The 16,990-nt window shown below is 53.4% G+C and overlaps 1 protein-coding gene across 12 annotated transcripts in view; it reads left to right on the top strand.

The window, feature by feature from the left end:
• ATP2B2 (ATPase plasma membrane Ca2+ transporting 2) overlaps positions 1–16,990 on the top strand; it is a 382,029-nt gene that overhangs the window by 305,405 nt on the left and 59,634 nt on the right. For all 12 annotated transcript variants that reach the window (XM_078442751.2, XM_078442752.2, XM_078442754.2 and 9 more), the window contains 2 exons: positions 4,800–5,057; positions 6,062–6,187. In XM_078442751.2, the coding sequence (XP_078298877.1) occupies positions 4,800–5,057; positions 6,062–6,187 (384 nt within the window). The remainder of the gene's footprint in view (positions 1–4,799; positions 5,058–6,061; positions 6,188–16,990) is intronic.

Genomic DNA, 16,990 nt, shown 5'->3' with positions numbered 1-16,990 from the left:
TCCTTCAACACCTGTCCCCTCACCCCATCCAAAGCCAGAGTTGCCCAAGTCTATTAGTTGCCCAAGTCTAATGACCGAGTCTCTTAGGCCAACTACCTCAATTTTATGCATAATATTACTAAGTTGCTTTTTATCCTGTGTGACTCTTCCCAGAAAGGGTTTAAAGACACAAGAAGGGCACATCTCACAAGATGAAGTTGAACAGAAAAGACAGGAAAGGAATGGAAGCAAATAAACCAACCATATTTCCTGCCATGACTGAGATTTAAATTTGACTTTAAGCTTCCTGGATGCCAAGGCAGAAAGGGAATTAGGATGACTTTCTTAGCTCAGGCTATCAACAAGGCAGGAAAACAGTTTCTTTGGTTGGTAGCGTGTCCCCTGACAGTGAATTCTGGGATGAACTTTCACATAGGGCCTTATAAGAGATGCATATCGGGCAACAATCTTTGCAGGAGTTTCACAGAAAATGAAGAAGGCTACACATGGCTACTTGATTGAATAAGCCTTGAACTCAGCTAAAGGTGCAACACACAACCATAATAATAATGATCATTCTTCTAACTATTTGTGTAGCCGGCACTAGTTGGGAGCATTTACAGTAGAAGTTCATTTGATCTTCACAAGAACCCTGTGGGTAGGTGCTGTTATCATCCGGGAGCCAAGGCCCTGAGATAGTAAATGACTCTCTAGGTCACACTCTAGGAAGCAACAGAAGCATGACTCAGACCCAGACGTTCTGGCTTCCGAGCCCACGCTCTATCACTCAGCTGCATTTCCTCAGGAAGGGACAGGACTGAGTCAATGCCCCCCAGGTAAATGGCTTCCTGTGACCCAGTTTAGTGCAAGATAGAGAAGTCAGAGGGCAGATGGTAGAGGGGGGTCCCGTGAGAGCACGGATTAACTCCAAGTGCATGCCAGGAGGAGCCTTCCCACACACAGCCCTCCAAACAGAGGGCTGCCCTTCCCTTCTAGAGACATGGAAACCAAGGCCCAGAGAGGGGAAGAACCTACCCAAGGTCACACAGCTTGTTAGGCAGTAAGGCTCGACTTTCAATCCAGGTCTTCTAGTTCTTTCCACTGCCCCTCCCTACCTCTAGCTGAGACACTAGCTCAGGCCAGACCTGGGTGGATGAGGGCAGCCACTGCATGTATCCCAGCACCAGAGAGTGAAGTTCCTGCACTCTGTGGCTATACGTTCTCCCCAATGCCCAGGCTCTGGCCTGAGCTCTGAGTTCTGGACCTTTCATGTTGCCAGGCCCACCGCCCTGCCAAGTCAGACTCAAGCTTCATCAGTCGTGTCCAGAATGATGCTGGTGATGGGTTTACAAACCGTAGAGCCTTGCGGCACCCACCGCACTTTCCTGTTTGCTTCCTTGGCTCAGAGTCCTCCAGATACTTGGGGGAGGTCACACAGCATGTTCATGACAGAGCTGGGATTGGCACACCAGTACACCAGTGTTCCCAACTCCCTGTTCCTGACAGCTCCCCTAGTGTCAGAGTGCCAGCAGAGTGACAGGCACATAGTAGGTGTTTAGAAAACGTTTGTGTCTCTTCTAGTTTCGAGGGCCCATATTTGATCCCGGGCCCTGGTAACCTTCTAGCAAGTCATTTTCCCATTTTACTGATGGACAAGAAGAGTAGGCCCAGAGAGGCCAAGAAGTTCCCTGAGGTCACACAGACAAAAGCCGAACCTTACAAAGCCTCAGGTCCAGGGAGAGCAGCTGCGGGCTGCTCAGAACCTGTTCCTGCCCCAGCCCAAGGGGCCCCAGAGGAGACCTCAGCAGGGTCTGCCCAGTGCCCCCCTTCTTTCCATTTCCCCATCTCTTTTCCCTGATTGCATCTGGGGCAGCAGGAGTTGTTCCCAGGGTCCAGCAGTTCCTGGTAGCTGAAGGCCTAACCCAGCAATCCACAGCCCCACTCTGGCCCACCCAAGGCACAGAGTGACCATCAGACAGTTCTCGGAAGGAAGGAAAAACAAATGGGCTTTGGCCAGTAGAGTGCCCTCAAGGACCCAAAGGGCTCCTTGGTATGGAACCAGCAAAGGCAACAGGCAGGGTTGGGAGTCAAGGGAACAGAGTGTGAATCCTGCTCAGCTACCACCCCCTTGGCTTCCAGAAGCCAGTCCAGGGAGAGTAGCTCATGAAAAGGAGACCATTTATCTTGTACCCAACAGATGCCAGGCCCTTACTAGGCCCTGGGGTCACAAAGTCATCCCACATTACAGCTGTCCAAACGGAGACTCAGACAGACCAAGTCACTTACCCAAGGTCACACAGCAGAGCCAGGATTCAAAGTCAGTCTTTACAATTCCAGACCCCAAAGGCTTTCCATGGTCCTTGGTTATCTCTGAGTGTCCTAAATGCTGCAGTGACTGCTGTCATCTGTAAATGGGGGGGGGGGGGGCAGGGGGGGGGGGACCAATGAAATACACAACAGGGAAAGAGTAGTCTTCCCATTTACAAAGCACGTAGCAGAGGCAGAGAGTAATAAAAGTCCCATAAAGCAAAGAACTGGGGCTCTGTATCTCAAGTCACTCCCCTAAAGCCCAAAAGAGCACATTTCCATGGATTGGGTTTCTGTTTAGAAAGGTTCACCTGTGTTTCCCAGGCTTTGGGGCTGCTGGTGTCATTCATGATGGTGGAGGGGTGCCCTTGTTTGCCTCCCCCGGTCATCGCAGCTGAACTCCAGCTGGACGCCTCCATAGCTTGGGGCCCCAGGCTCCATCCAAGGCTGGCTGTGAACTTGAATGCATTTAGGCACTCTGCACACCGGATGACAAAAAACAGCAGCTTTCACTCTTTGTTGGCTATGTGCTCAGGAGGGTGAGTGCTTTACGTAAAGGCTCTCCCTCTGTCCTCTCAGCCACCTTCGAGGGAGTGTCTGTCACCACCCCCATTTTACAAATGAGAAAACTGAGGCACAGTGGTTAAGTAGCCCGGTCATAGGCACCCAGCAGTGACTGAATCAAAGCTGGGATTCAAGCTCAAGGCTGGCCCAATGGCAGTTACTTTAGCATGATTATGATTATCATCAGCACTAAAGGCTGGTCCAGTTAAGCAGTTTAAGATTATTGCAAAAGTCTGAAATTTCAAAAGAAAAAAAGAGTGACATCGAGGACCTTGTGCAGTGATACGGTTGTTTACTAGTCTGCAGAGTGTGACTCGTTTGGTGAAAGCTGTGGAATTTTCTAGTGATACATACTGCTGGGCCACATGATTCTGTACCGTCCCAAGCTTAGGCCCACCAGCTAGCCTTGACCTCCACCCCTCCAGGGGCTGGAAAACATTCCCTGGTACCACTTGGCCTTCTGGTCATGTTGCTTCTGACCCTCTGGCTTCCCAGAAGCTCCTGCTGGGATCTCTCAAAACTGTTCTCTCTTCCTTGGGGTTGAAGTGGACTTCCAGACAGTTAGCCAAGGGTCTTTGGCAACGTGAGGCCAGCACATGGCAGAAGAGGCCACTGGGCTCAGGGACAGTAGGCAGACCAGACCCAGATTCCAGGCCTGGATTCAAACTCCAGATCTGTTGTATGACCCCAGGTGAGTTGCCAGCCCTCTCTGAACCACTTCTCTTGGTCAGCTTGAGAACTAAAGTGAATGCTTGGCACAAGTCACTTGTGACTGGTCCAGTCCCCTGCCCTGCCACCACGAAAGGGAAGCTCTCTGAGTTTTCCGGGGATGGATAGTCTGATGCTACTCGGGTCATTTTCCATAGAAAGGGCAGTTCACCACCTCCTGGTGGGGAAAAGGGGCTGGGCTAGTCCTGGCTGTCACACCTACCTTGGCTGTTCCCTCACCTCTCTGAGCCTTAGTTTCCTCATCTGTAAATGGAGGTAACTCTCCCTCTCTGGGTCCTTTGGGGGACACAGGAGGCAGGGTGCATGGAGGGGCTTGGAAAGACCCTAGGACCTAGTACTGCATGGGCAGGGCCTGAGGCTTTTGTATCAGATAGGCCTGCTTTTTTCTTCTTTGGTTCACATGGTGGGCCTGGCAGGCCTCAAGCAGTTTGGGGAACCAGACTGGGATGTTCAACAGTGCAAGAGTGTATGGGATGCACAGTCACTGTAGGACAGATGAGCAGCCTACAGCCTAGAGGGTGGCATCAAATCCAACCAGAGATGCAAAAGGGCTGTGTGCTAAGCTCTAGGTGGGGCTTTCACCTTCCTCTCCTGGAACCTAGAAAGAGGTCTCCGTGACTCCAGTTTTGCAGAGGAGGACACTGCAGCACAGAGAAGACGGTGAGTTACCCAGGATCACGGAGGGGCAGTGGCAGAATTAGAACCAGCTCGTTGGAGGTCGGGCCCGGCACCGTGGTTCCTGCCCTCCAGCCTGCTGTCAGCAGACCTGCCTCACAGTTGCTGGAAGAATGGAAAGAAAGCACATCAGCCAAACTGCGCTCCAGACCCTGATCAATACTGACTGCCTTCGTCCTGTTACATCCTCACTTTTTCTCTTTCTTCATGAATCAGACCTGCTGGGTCTGTGCTGGAGCCACCATGGACCTTACCTCACTGAAGTTCAGCCCTCACAATAGGTCCCCCAGATAAAGAATATCTGTCCCTTTTTACAGATCTGAAAACTGAGGTTCAAAGAGATGGAATCATTTGTCCAAGATCCCACCCCTAGAACCAACACAGGAAACCGAAGGGCTCACCACCCAGACACATTGGATAAATTGGATCGTGTTCATCTAATTATCAACGTTTTTTACTTGGGGAGCTGGGATTTAAATCCAGGCCCGTGAGGCCCCTCCTGCCTGGCTGACCCCACCCTGCCTGCTTCCTTCTGCCCTCTGCAGGATGTGCGACGGCCCAGGGAGGGGCAGAGGATGAAGGGGAGGCGGAGGCGGGCTGGATCGAGGGGGCGGCCATCCTCCTCTCTGTCATCTGTGTGGTCCTGGTCACGGCCTTCAATGACTGGAGCAAAGAGAAGCAGTTCCGGGGCCTGCAGAGCCGCATTGAGCAGGAGCAGAAGTTCACCGTGGTTCGGGCTGGCCAGGTGGTCCAGATCCCTGTGGCCGAGATTGTGGTTGGGGACATCGCCCAGGTCAAATATGGTAAGCGTCCCAGCCACAGAGCCAGGTGCTAGAGCTAGAGTCTGGGCAGAGGCAGGACAGGACAGGCAGACCCAAAGAGGCTGGCCCAGGGAAGGGGGTTGGTTCCTGAAAGCTAATCCCAAGGTAGGATGTCTTCTGAGATCCTTTGGGAGGTAGAAGGCTACTTCTTGGAGGAGGTAGGATTCCAGAATCCATTGAAAGTCAGAAATGGCAGATACATGACACATGTGCTACCACTCTCAAAACCTCCACCTGTAACAGACATTACTTATCAATCACAATTCAAAGCCTAGATACAGAAGCCTTCTCAACATAATGCTCCAAGGACCACTGACACTCAGAATGGGTTTATGAGACGAAATCCCTTTCCCATCTATAATTGGGCTGTTGATGGATGGTTGTTGGGCTATAGAGGGTGTTGTAGGGAGTGGACGTGGATGGGCCTGTGATACTACCGTGGAGAGAGTGGTCAGGCTGGCTGGTGCCAAAGGGGGTATAGGTGAGATATGTCCTGGGTAAGCAGAGGCAGACGATGGGGAAGAGATTGGAGTTCCCTCTTCACTCCACCTTAGGAGGCTTGGTTTCCTCTGATAAAGTGACCTGTCATAGGGTCTCCTCAGCCTAGCCAAGACAGACTAGTCCCTCCTAGAAGAATTTCCCAAACCGTAGTTGAGACCAGAGAATGAATCATTGAGAAAACTGGACCCCAAATCCACACCAGGCCAAGAGAAGCACTTTATAAACAGAAGTACAAGCCCACTTGAGCTAGGATTGTTCTTGGGCCCAGCCTCAGCCCTCCAGGCCTTGTGCCATTCACCTTGGCTCCAGTCTTCAGCTGCCTATTGGCCTGTGATGAGTGCCATCTTGGTTCCAACACCCTGGGAGCTCTAGGCAGCTGGTCCCCAATGGTGAACTTGACCTTGCAAACACACCTTCAAAGGAATGTTCCTAGACCCTCCAGCCACCTGAGACCCTGCTAACTCGATTGCCCTTCCTACCACCAGGTGACCTTCTCCCTGCTGACGGCCTCTTCATCCAGGGCAATGACCTCAAAATCGACGAAAGCTCCCTGACGGGAGAGTCTGACCAGGTGCGCAAGTCCGTGGACAAGGACCCCATGCTGCTGTCAGGTGAGATGTGGCCCAACGGTGGGTCACTCCCATTGCCAGTTCCTGCCTCTATGCTGTGGGGGGCACCTGTGTCCCCTTCATGAGGCTGGAAGTTCTCAAAGACTTTGTTCCTTGGCTTCAGATCTCCAGCCAGCTCAGCCCCAAATGAAAACTCCCTCCCTTTCCCCCCAACAACCGTACTTTGAGCCTACTGTGTACTTAGCACTGCTCCAGGCCCTGGGGATAGTGCAGTAAAGAAAATCGACAGACAATCCCTGCCTTCATAGAACTTACTTTCTAGTGACTTGGTCTTCTGAAAAGTCAAATGCCAGAGGCTGTTCTTATCAGGGATAGGGAAGGATCGATCAGGTGACAGTTATGTTGAATACCTACCATGTGCCAGACACTGGGCTGGGTACTTGGGATACAGCAATGAATGAGGCTGACAAGTCCCCTCCCCTGAGAAGCTTGTGGTGCAGTGAGAAGCCCCAGACATTGTGAAAACTCCAGGAGGTGGTGGGTCTATGATGAAAATAAAGCAGAGCGATGGAAGGCAGGTGGCTGCGGGGGGCGGGGGGGCCATGTTTGAGGTGAGGTGTGAACGATGAGAGAGAGCTGGCCTAGTGACTATTTGTGGGGAACGTATACGAGGGAACAACAAGTGTAAAGGTCCTGACGCAGGAGGAAATTGAGTAAAATGGACGGGGTGGAGGGCCTCGATGCCACCTCTCGAAGAGTTAGTTTGGAAATGTTCTAAGTATGATGAGGGTCATCTGGAATAGTTTTAAGCAGTGAACTAGACACATTGCATTTGTAAAATCTCATTCTGGCTGCTGCAGGGGGCAAGAGAGGAGGTAGAGAGACCTTGCAGAGGTGAGGCACCTGCTGGATGAGACACTCCCTTCGAGGGGACACACAAAGGGTCTCATTGCTCAGCGCAGCTCAGGAAACATCCTCTGAGAAGCTGCCCTGGGCCAGGCCCCCACAATGATTCTGAGCCTCCTCCTGACCATAAGAGCCTCCAGCCTGTAGACTGCAAACAGCTCATTCCACAGTAGAGGAGTGAGAAGATGCGAGAAAGCCAGAAAAGGGACAGAACCACTTAAATTGGAATTGAGCTGGGTTTTAAAGGGTGAGTAGGAGCTCGCCAAGCAGAATTATAGAGGAAGGGCCTCAGAGCAGAAGCAAATGTGTGCAGAGACACAGAAGTCTGAAGGAATATGGGATGTCCTAGCAATACGCAGAGGACAATCAGCATGTCTGCAGGGTAGGATGGGAGAAAGGAGTGAGAATCGGAGCTGGGGCATTTATTTATCCAGAACATACGTAACCAACATTTGTTAGGTAGCTCCTGTTTGCCAGTGGGTGGTGGGACAAGTAAGGTCCCTACCTTCCTGGAGCTTAAAATCTAGTAAAAAGAAACAGACAATAAAGGAACAAGCAAGCAAATATGTAAGATAATTTCAAATATTCAGATGACATTATACCACTGTAATGAGATAGAGGTTCTGAGAAAGGGGACAGGAATCTTTTTGGTCAGAGAAGGCCTGTCTGAGGAGGTTTCTTGTGAGCTGAAACCAGCACAATGAGAAGAAATAACACTCCAGGTAGAGGGACAGGAAGTGCAAAGGCTCTGGGGACTAGGAGATCATATAAAGCCTTGAACTCCTTCTTGGAACTTAGGGCCACATCAGGGTTCATGTCACTGAGGCTCTGGTTCTGACCTCTGAGATAAAGTGGTTGACGGAGAGGCAATCATCCTTGGGAGAAGTGGCCTGGTGGGTCATCTGGATCAGCAGAAGTCAAGTGGAGGCACTAGGCCTGAATGGATGGGTGATGAAGGTTCCAGACAGTTTGAAGAAGGGAGAGGAGGGGTAGTTACCTCACAGGAGGCTAAGGAGATAAAATGTTCAGAATCACTGACTTGGTGCATCACAGACCAGCCAAGGAGATGGGCACAAGTACAGGGAGACTCTGGAAAAGACACAGACAGGGCAGAGATGGGATGGGAAGTCAGCTAGCCAGCCCAAGTCGAACCAACTGTTTGGGCCTTTACCTATACATCTAGCTGGAAGCCCAGGTAAATAGTATAGGCCCTGGGCCTCCAGATGTCACGAGACAGCAGCCAAGGTGTCTTGGGATGCCCCTGTGGGCAAGATACAGCAGGATGTGCTAGGGGCCAGGAGATTTGGGTGGGTTTGTGCTGATTGATGGGTTGCTGGTAGTCCAGTGGGAGGTTTCTGGGATTCTCTGGAGCTCTATCCTGTTTCAGCATGGAAAGTATGCCTGTCAACTTTGCAGAGACCATGCATGAAGTGCAGGGGGATGGCAAAAAGAAAGCAAGAGTCAGGACCCACCAAGAATGCCAGAGCGCAGGGTGAGCTTGACTGTGAACTGTAGTGCTGACATTCTGAAACATATCTGCATGGGGCTGGGACGGCCGAATGATTCACGCAGGCTCACGGGGAATGGGGGGGTGAGAAGAGGGTATAGGCAACCCTACAGAAAGCAGTCTACAGAAAGAGAAATTCTGTAACGAAACCATTCTAGGACAAAAGAGGCTGCCTGGCAGGTAGTGAGTTCCTGGTCACGGTTTGTGTGTAAGCAGGCCTGGACAGGCTGTGGGGTGTTGGGGGTGTTGTGGAGTGGACCCAAGCACCGAATGGGCACTGCATTCAATGCCCTCCCAGGCCTGAGAGTCACAGATTCATCACACCCATCCTCACCTTGTACCTCTGCCACAGGTGCACCTTGCTTTGTTCCCTCTGCCCTGCCCCTGCTGAGGTTGCTCCCCACTCTTAGATGGCCCTCTCCCTTCCTTGTTACACATTTAACTCCTGTTCATCTGCTCAGGCTCCACCCCCTCCAAGAAGCCTTCTCTACCCACCACTGCCCGTGGGCAGTCACCCCCATACAGCATGGCACTCACACACATTTCAGCCCATGACACCCACACTGTGCTTGGCCCTTTCGAGCACAGCCCCGTCATGTTGACCGAGTCTCTCACTGTGCAAACCATCTCAGATAAGGTAAAGAGTAAAATTCTTCCAGTTCTGCCTCCCAAAGAGATCTAATGATGTCACTCTTACGGGCCCCTTCCATCCTTGGCCGTATGCAGATAAACACACACCATCACCATTTGGATGCCCTTCTTCGTGGATCCTCTCTCCCAGACAGGTCCAGCAGCCAGGAACCCTGGTGTGAGGCTACCAGGAGGTCATGCCCCGCCCATCCATGGGTCCACATGGCGTGGGGGCTCAAGCACTGTCTGCCAGAGAGAGGAAAAAGGCTGGGGCTCTTGTAGAAAAAGCTGGGTGGGGCTGGACTGAGCCAGATCTGGGCTTTGGAATGAACTCACTGTGTGGCCTTGGGCCATGTCGCTCCACTTCTCTTGATCCATGAGGACAGTAGGGATGTTCTGGTGTGTGATATAGGCAAAGCCCCTGCCTAGCCCAGTGCTAGCTGAGGGATGCCCACAACGGGTTGGTTCCCTTCCCTATTCCTCAGATGGAGCCTGGACTTGGGAGTGAAACAGGTCTGGGTTCAAATCCCCACTGCTCTCATTTGCTAGGAGCCCCTGGACAAGCTTCTTACCCTTTCGGAACCTCCATTTCCTTGCTTATAAAATGGGTTGACCCCAGCTCACGAGTCTTCTTTCATCTTGACTATCTCCCCCTTCCTCCTCTCTGAGATCTGCCCCATCCAGCTCCTCCCCACCTTCAGCCTGCATGAGCCTGCCTCCTCCAGGGGATTTTCCTCGATTGTTCTGAACTCTGGAGAACTGCCATTTGGATGCTCGTTTTTGTGCATGGACAGACACCTTGGACGCCTTCCCTGTGCCGAAAGGCCTTGTTGGGCCTTCCAGTTGAATGACCCCTGGGGAAGACAGGGACCTGGCTGGGGGCACCTGCAGGGTCCTCATGGTAGCTCAGAAACCCCCCTCATGGCATCTGGCACAGTGGTTCAACCTAGAGGAAGGCAAGGAACTCTCTGCTGCTGGGTCACTTGGCCCAGCCGTGCCCAGCCTGTGACCCTGGACAGGTCTGTCCACCTCCCTGAGCCCCAATGTTGGGAGACCAGCTCTGTGCAGTGGGGGAGTTGGTCAAAGGCCCTTCCCCTCCCCCCCGCCCCCTGCCTACCCCACAGGGCTGTTGTGGGGACCACATGCATGGATGGACGGGACTATCCTTTGCAAATGGTACAGGCGTGAGGTGCTGTGTGGTGGGGAGCAAGGACAGCGTTTGGAGGCAGAACACCCAGGTCCCAGACCTCTGTCAGCTCCACCTATGACCTCTGCCCCGCAGGTCCTCAGCCTCTCCATCTGACAAATGGGGACAGACCTGCCTTCAGAAAGACTCAGATGTCCCCAGTGTTCAGGCACAAAGAAAATCCAATAACGGCCTGGAGCTCGTCTCCCAAGATGGACAGGTAGACACAGGCCCGTGACTGAGGTGTCTTTGGGCCAGGCACGGTAGAATGCTTACGGGGCGCGAGCTCCCACCTCCATGGGGTCGGGCAGGGAGAGCGTGGGTGCCACACCAAGAGCATGACTACTTCTGGCTGCTGCCTGCAGAAGCACCCTGGCCCCAGTGTGGCTGCAGCGTCCTCTGTACAAGGGGAACCAGAAATCCAGCTTTCGTGTATGATCTCACAGTGTTCAACTGTTGGCAAGAAATTCCCATTTTTTAAAAGCCTGTGTGTGTGATCAAGCAACATATGGGTGAGCCCTGGAGTAAAAACTCTGACCTGGGCCTTTTTTTTTGTTTGTTTGTTTTGTTTTGTTTTAGTTTTGTACTTTAAGATAATTTCCAACTTTCAGGAAAGTGGCAATACTGGTACAAAGAACACCTGAACGCCCTTCCTTCTGATTCAGCTGATGTTACCATTTTTGCCCCATTTGTTCTCAGGAGGCTCATCCTGTCTTGTGGTCGTGATGGCCCTTTGGCCCCTTCACACTTTATGTGTATCTCCTTTTTTTAATTTTTACCATTTATTTATTTTTGAGAGACAGAGAGAGACAGAGTGCAAATAGGAGGGGGGCAGAGAGAGAGGGAGACACAGAATCCAAAGCGGGCTCCAGGCTCTGAGCTGTCGGCACAGAGCCCGACGTGGGGCTCGAACCCATGAACTGTGAGGTCATGACCTAGCTGAAGTCGGACGCTCAACCGACTGAGCCACACAGGCACCCCACTTCGTGTGTCTCTCCTAAGGAAAGGATATTTTCACACATAACCACAGCACAGCTAGCAATTCAGGAAACCCAACATTGATGTAATACCGTTAACTAATATTCTGTACGTATTCGTGTCCATCAACGGTCCCCACGGCATCCTCCTGGCTGGGACCCAGTGTAGGCCCTGTGAGGCATCTAGATGTCCAGCCCCTTCCGCCTCCTTTGACACAACAGCTTCCGTTCATGGAACCCCGTGGTCTCTCATGCCCCCAGGTCATGAATCCCTGTGAGAGCCCCTTGGAAGCAGCGAAATAAATGAGAAATAAATACCTAGACTTGTGATTCGGCAGCCTTCCTGGAGATTCGCTGATCCCTAGAGAACTGTGGTCTCGTCTGGATTTACACCTGGGGAAACTGAGGCCCAGAGCAGGAGTGTAAAGCGCCACAGAAGGCAGGGCCAGAACGAGACCCCAGCCCTCCAGCCTCCTAGCCCCAAGCTCTTCCCGTAGCCTCTATGCACAAGCCCACCTCTGAGGACACTGTGACTTTATGACCCAGCAGCAAGGCCTGTTTGAGATGTCTATCGTAAATTCCATTGGGAAACCAGCGACCAGGCGCCATCTATGTGGCCGGGAAAGGGGCAGGAGCCAGGGGGCCGGGGCAGGGGGGGTGTCCCCAAAAGCAGCAGGGCCCAGCTCCAGCCAGGCCCATTGGCTCAGCCCCCTGCACGACCCCCCACCCACCTCCACCACCCCTGGAGCCAGAGCGTTAACAGCACGAAGTTGCCCAGGACATCGGCAGACCTTCTCAGGCCTGCTGCCCCACCCTGCCTGCCAAGCAGAAGGCCAGGCACGGAGAGCCAGACCTGCCGCCATTGCCGCCGCCTCCAGGGAGCCTAGGACGACACCGTGACTGCAGGAAGTCCCAGTCTGCTGCTCGGCCCGCGCTCTCTCCATTACACTACCCTGCCTCTTCTCCATGAGAGGCAGCGGGGTGTAGTGGATAGAGCACGGGTTCAAGTCCCGGCTCCACCGCTCACAGCTGTGTGACCCTGGGCCACCACTCCACCTCGCTGAGCCAGAGAGGCCATGGGGAGGGGAGGGGCTTGGGGTTGTACTTGCACCAAAACCTACCTCACAGGGCTGTTGTGAGGAGGACAGTCTTGTGGGCGCTGAAATGCTTTGCAAACTGTCTAGTGCTCTGCAGGCATGTGTTATTACTGTTATTAACTGCGTTGATAACAATAATGATGAAGGAACTGCTCCTGGGCTGGGAACCGCATTGGCTTTGCTCGGAGCCTGTGCCTGGAGGCAGATGATAATTCCCAGAAAGGCCAGAAATGGCCTTTATCCTTTCTTCATATCTCTACCCCCAGAAAGAGACCTTTTAGGAGGTAAGACCTCTCTCCTCTCCTGTCCAGAAAGAGGCCTGGGAAGTCAGAGCCAGAAGAGCAAGGAGCCCTAGGTTTGAGCCCCCAGCTGTGCCCCATGTACCCATGTACCTCATGTACCCATGCCCTCATGTACCCATGAGGTACACCGTGCAACCTCAGTCAGTCATTTGCCCTCTCTGGGCGCAGAAGCCCCACTCTGTACAACTAGGCCCCTCCAGCTCTGCCACCAGAGGCTCAGTGCACCCCACTTGCCATTACATAAGGCTTCGGGACCGAGACAGCTGACATCTGGATGAGGCACAGTGGGGGCCATCTCCTGCTGCCCAGAGCCAGTCTGAAGCAGAGATGGCCTTTGAGCCAGCAGTTGGGAATGTTCTGGCCCACCCTCTGCTGCCTGTGTGGGGAGGAGATAAAGGTTCAGGTGGGACGGGACAGGCCATCTGGTTGGTGGAACACCCAGCATTCCCTGGGCCTGAGCTCCTTCTGTCGTGGACAGACGGCCGCTGGGTGGCTGACACAGTTTCCCCTCCATTCTCCTGCCTCCCACTTCACTACAGGCCTTCCCAGCGAGGTGGAAAGAACTGGCATGACACCCTCAGTCCACCCTGGCCCTCTCCCCCTAGGCTGAATGCGGGGATGACCTCTCCAGGCTGCTTCCCTGTCTGTAGAAATGGGGTGATGATGGTCACTCACAGGGTGATTATGACAGCCAAGTGGAAAAAGCAGCTCAGACAGTATTTGCACAAGGGACTGCTCACTAAATACTAATTGTCTCCCTCCCTGCCCTGGAAATGCTTCCAGCGGCTCCCCCCTTGAACACCCAGCAGAGACCCAGCTCTGCAGCCCTCTCTCCACTCAGGCCATTACACCGTCCAGCTTCTCTCTTGCTCCTCCTCTCACGACCCTGAGCGGCTATCGTGCTATCCCACCTCTCCATCTTTGCCTGGGCTGTGCCCGCCCCCGCCCCCTGCCAGCCCACCGGGCCCTAGGTCTCTCTTGTCTTGCGTCGTTATTGATCTGTGTTCCTGTCTGCTCCCCTCACCCCAGCTGGACTGTGAGCTCCTGGAGGGCAGGGACCTCCCTTTGGGCCCTGCTGGCGTTGTACCACATCTGTCCATCAAGTAAATGAGCATGGTGTGCACAGAAAGTGTCACACGTAGTCGGTCTGTCTGCACGAGCCTCTACTGGCCCATCCAAACCAAGATCCCAACTCCCAAGATAACAGCCTTTTAATGGAGGCTGCCCTATGCCACCCAGGAGTGGCCCTTGTCTCTCTGGGACCCTGGGTGCCCAGACTTCATCACTCGGAGGTGATGACCTAACATAGACCACCCATTTTACAAAGGACAGACCGAGGCCCAGAGGGGAGAGGGCTGGCCTCAGGTCACACAGGAAATCAGAAGTAGACACCAGACCAGTTCCCAGGTCCCACCCTCCCCTCAGCTCACGGCTCTCTCAATTTACCCACCCCCCATGTTTGTGTATTCCAAGGGGCTCTGTGAGACCTACAGGAGGTGGAGGCTGCAAGATGATGGCAGAGGACCACAGACAGTGAGGTCCTGGTGCAAGGCTCTGCCGGGACCCCCAAACCTGAAGGGTTCTCACCTCCACCTCTCCCCAGAGACCCTGCCGTTTTCCTGTGGAAGATTTGGTCAACCTTGACCCATATGCCCGTGGCTCCACCACAGCTGCGGCCCTTGGGGTTAAACATTGCCCTTTGTGGGGTAATCTGGGGCTGGGGTGTGATAGCTGAAGGGGGTGACCTGGTCCATTCAACTCCTCCTCTAGTAGGAGGGTGCAGCCAGTCCCTGGGAGGGGAGATGGACGGCCCAGTGCGGCGTGGGGATGAGTGCTAGGCAGGGATAAATCTGACCCTTTGCAAAACCATAAGGACAGTGTACGAAGGGTGTGGAGATTTTCCATAAATGTAACATGTACCCACCACAGAAAATGCACAGCAAGGAGACAGCAGTAAAAAGGGGCTGGAGTTTCCAACTATGAGCTGGGATCTGCTAAGAGGAGACTCACAGTCCGAACCTACAGCAAGTAGTTCGCAGCCTATGGGGGAGCCAGGCCTGGAAACATCCCCAGGGGAAACTGCAGGGGGTGGGGCAATCCAGAGGAGAGAGAAAAAGTCCCCTTGTGGGGATCAGGGAAGGCCACCTAAGAGGGACATTTGTCCCAAGCCAAGAGGAGGAGGTTTTGGACCAGAGGAGGGAGAATGCCACTTGGGGGGTGGTAACTGGGTGAGCAAAGGTGGGAGGCTGAACACAAATTTCCAGTCAGCTGCCCGCTCGCAGGGCAGAGGCCACAGGGCAGAATCGGAGGTCAAGGGTCTGGAGCAGGCTGGGGTCTCATCCAAAGCCTGCTGAGAGGTATTTGGATTTTGGAGATGATGTCAGGGGTGTCTGGGCTGGGAGACAGTGGTTAGAGCCGTGGCGGGGGGGACCGCTGGGGCACAGGGGGAGGGAGGACCAGGGCAGGGGCGGCTGATGCCCCCCAGCACTCTTGGCCCATCTAATGCTGAGGCCTGGAGGCCCACCCTGAGGCTCATCTGAGGCTGAGCAGGCATGTGCTGCGCCTTCACCCCGTGTCCCCATATCCTGTGTCCTGTGTGGTGCCCCCTTGGCTTCCTCCTCCCTCCTCCCTACCTCCTGAGGCACAGCTACCAGCTCCCTACTGTGATGGGAGTGATTAGATTAAAAGGTGATTTGGGGTCTGATTATCTTGGGTGGAAATTGGCCCCCTATGTGTTTTTCCATCCTGCTTAGGGCTGGGGAGGTGGGGAGCGGCATCCTCATTACCAACGAGGCAGAGAAACTTCCTCAGAATACATTTGAGACCAGGGTGTGAGGGCCTGGCTTCCTGGGGTGGGCACTGGTAGGTGACAGAGAGGATAGGCTCAAGAGAGAGGGGAGAGTTCAAATCCCAGCTCTGCCCCCACCAGCCAGTGACTCTGGGCAAGCCACTTCTCCCTTAGCCTCAGTTTCCTCCTCTGTAAACTGAGGGCGGGTGTGAACTCTAATGAGATAATGGTGTGTGAAAGGTTTGACTCGATGCCCGGCCCACGGTAGGTGTCCTACAGAGGTCAGCACTGGCCACTGCCCCTGCCATCTGTGCTCTGAATCAGTGCACTGTACTCCTCACCTTGAAGAATCTGGTGACCCCACCCCCCACATGACCTCTCCAGGCCCCAGGCTCCTCATCTGTCTAATATTGCTGCTGTCAAACTGTCCCCCGCCCACCCCACACAAGCTGAGCCAGTACGCAAGAAATCTTGTCAGCAAGTTACTGTAATTACCAGGGTCCTGTCAGTGGGCCCTGGTGTTCCCAGTTAGTGCCTCTTGGGCAAGTAGATGGGCTCCAGAGTCGGCCTGGGCTGCTTGGCCTCTAGTCAGTGTCTGAGCTCATCCTGTGGTCCCCACTGTGCCCTGCCCAGAGATGAAAGAGTGTTGTCCTTCTGCCCTTAGAATGAACAAGGAGCCAGCTGACCATGTGGGTTCTGCTACACCTCACCAGGCGGCATGCCCCTTCTGGGAGCCTTCATCCCTTGGTTCACCCATGCACGGTCAGACAGACTGACCTTTACCCACCATGAAGAAACTCACTGGAGAGTGTCCATCTGTCTGCCTGTAAAGCACTTTGAGATCATGAGATCTTAGAGGGCCAGAGGCTAGAACACACATATACACACATGCGCACACATACGCCTATATACACATGGGTGCACACACATGCACACCAGCACATGCACACACACAATCTCAGGATATCGCTCAGGTCCTAGAACAGAAAAGAAGGAGTGGGTGAAACCTTTTGAAAGGTGAAAATAGATTCCTTTCTTGAGGAAAATGTTGTAAGGTAGATGTTTCTTGAGTTTGCTGACCTAACCTTCAGGTCTAAAGCAAACCAGAAAACAGAAAGCTGCTAGAGACAAGTCACCCCGAAAACAGGGAGAAGTGACCAGCAGTCTGGAAGAAAAAGAAGGAAAAAGTCTAAAATGCAGAACTGAGTTCAAGAAGCAATTCATCAGGGCCTTTTAGCATCTGGGTCGGTGTCTGTGGCCATTGGGCTCAGCCCCTGTCTGGTTCTTACTGTGCGGCCTGTGGATGGCCTGAAATGCTCCAGCCAGGCTGGGACGCTCACCTCTCTGTCGGAGAAGGAAATACATGCTGCATTGAAGAGAGCTTTCTACCCTGGGTAGTAAGGATTTATATTTAAAAAAAATACAGGTGCCCAAAAGTCCAAACTTCACTTA

This window comes from Panthera onca, chromosome A2 (genome assembly GCF_046562875.1).
Source record: "Panthera onca isolate mPanOnc1 chromosome A2, mPanOnc1 haplotype 2, whole genome shotgun sequence".
Taxonomy (NCBI): Eukaryota; Metazoa; Chordata; class Mammalia; order Carnivora; family Felidae; genus Panthera; species Panthera onca.
This window is presented reverse-complemented; position numbering and strand designations above follow the sequence as displayed.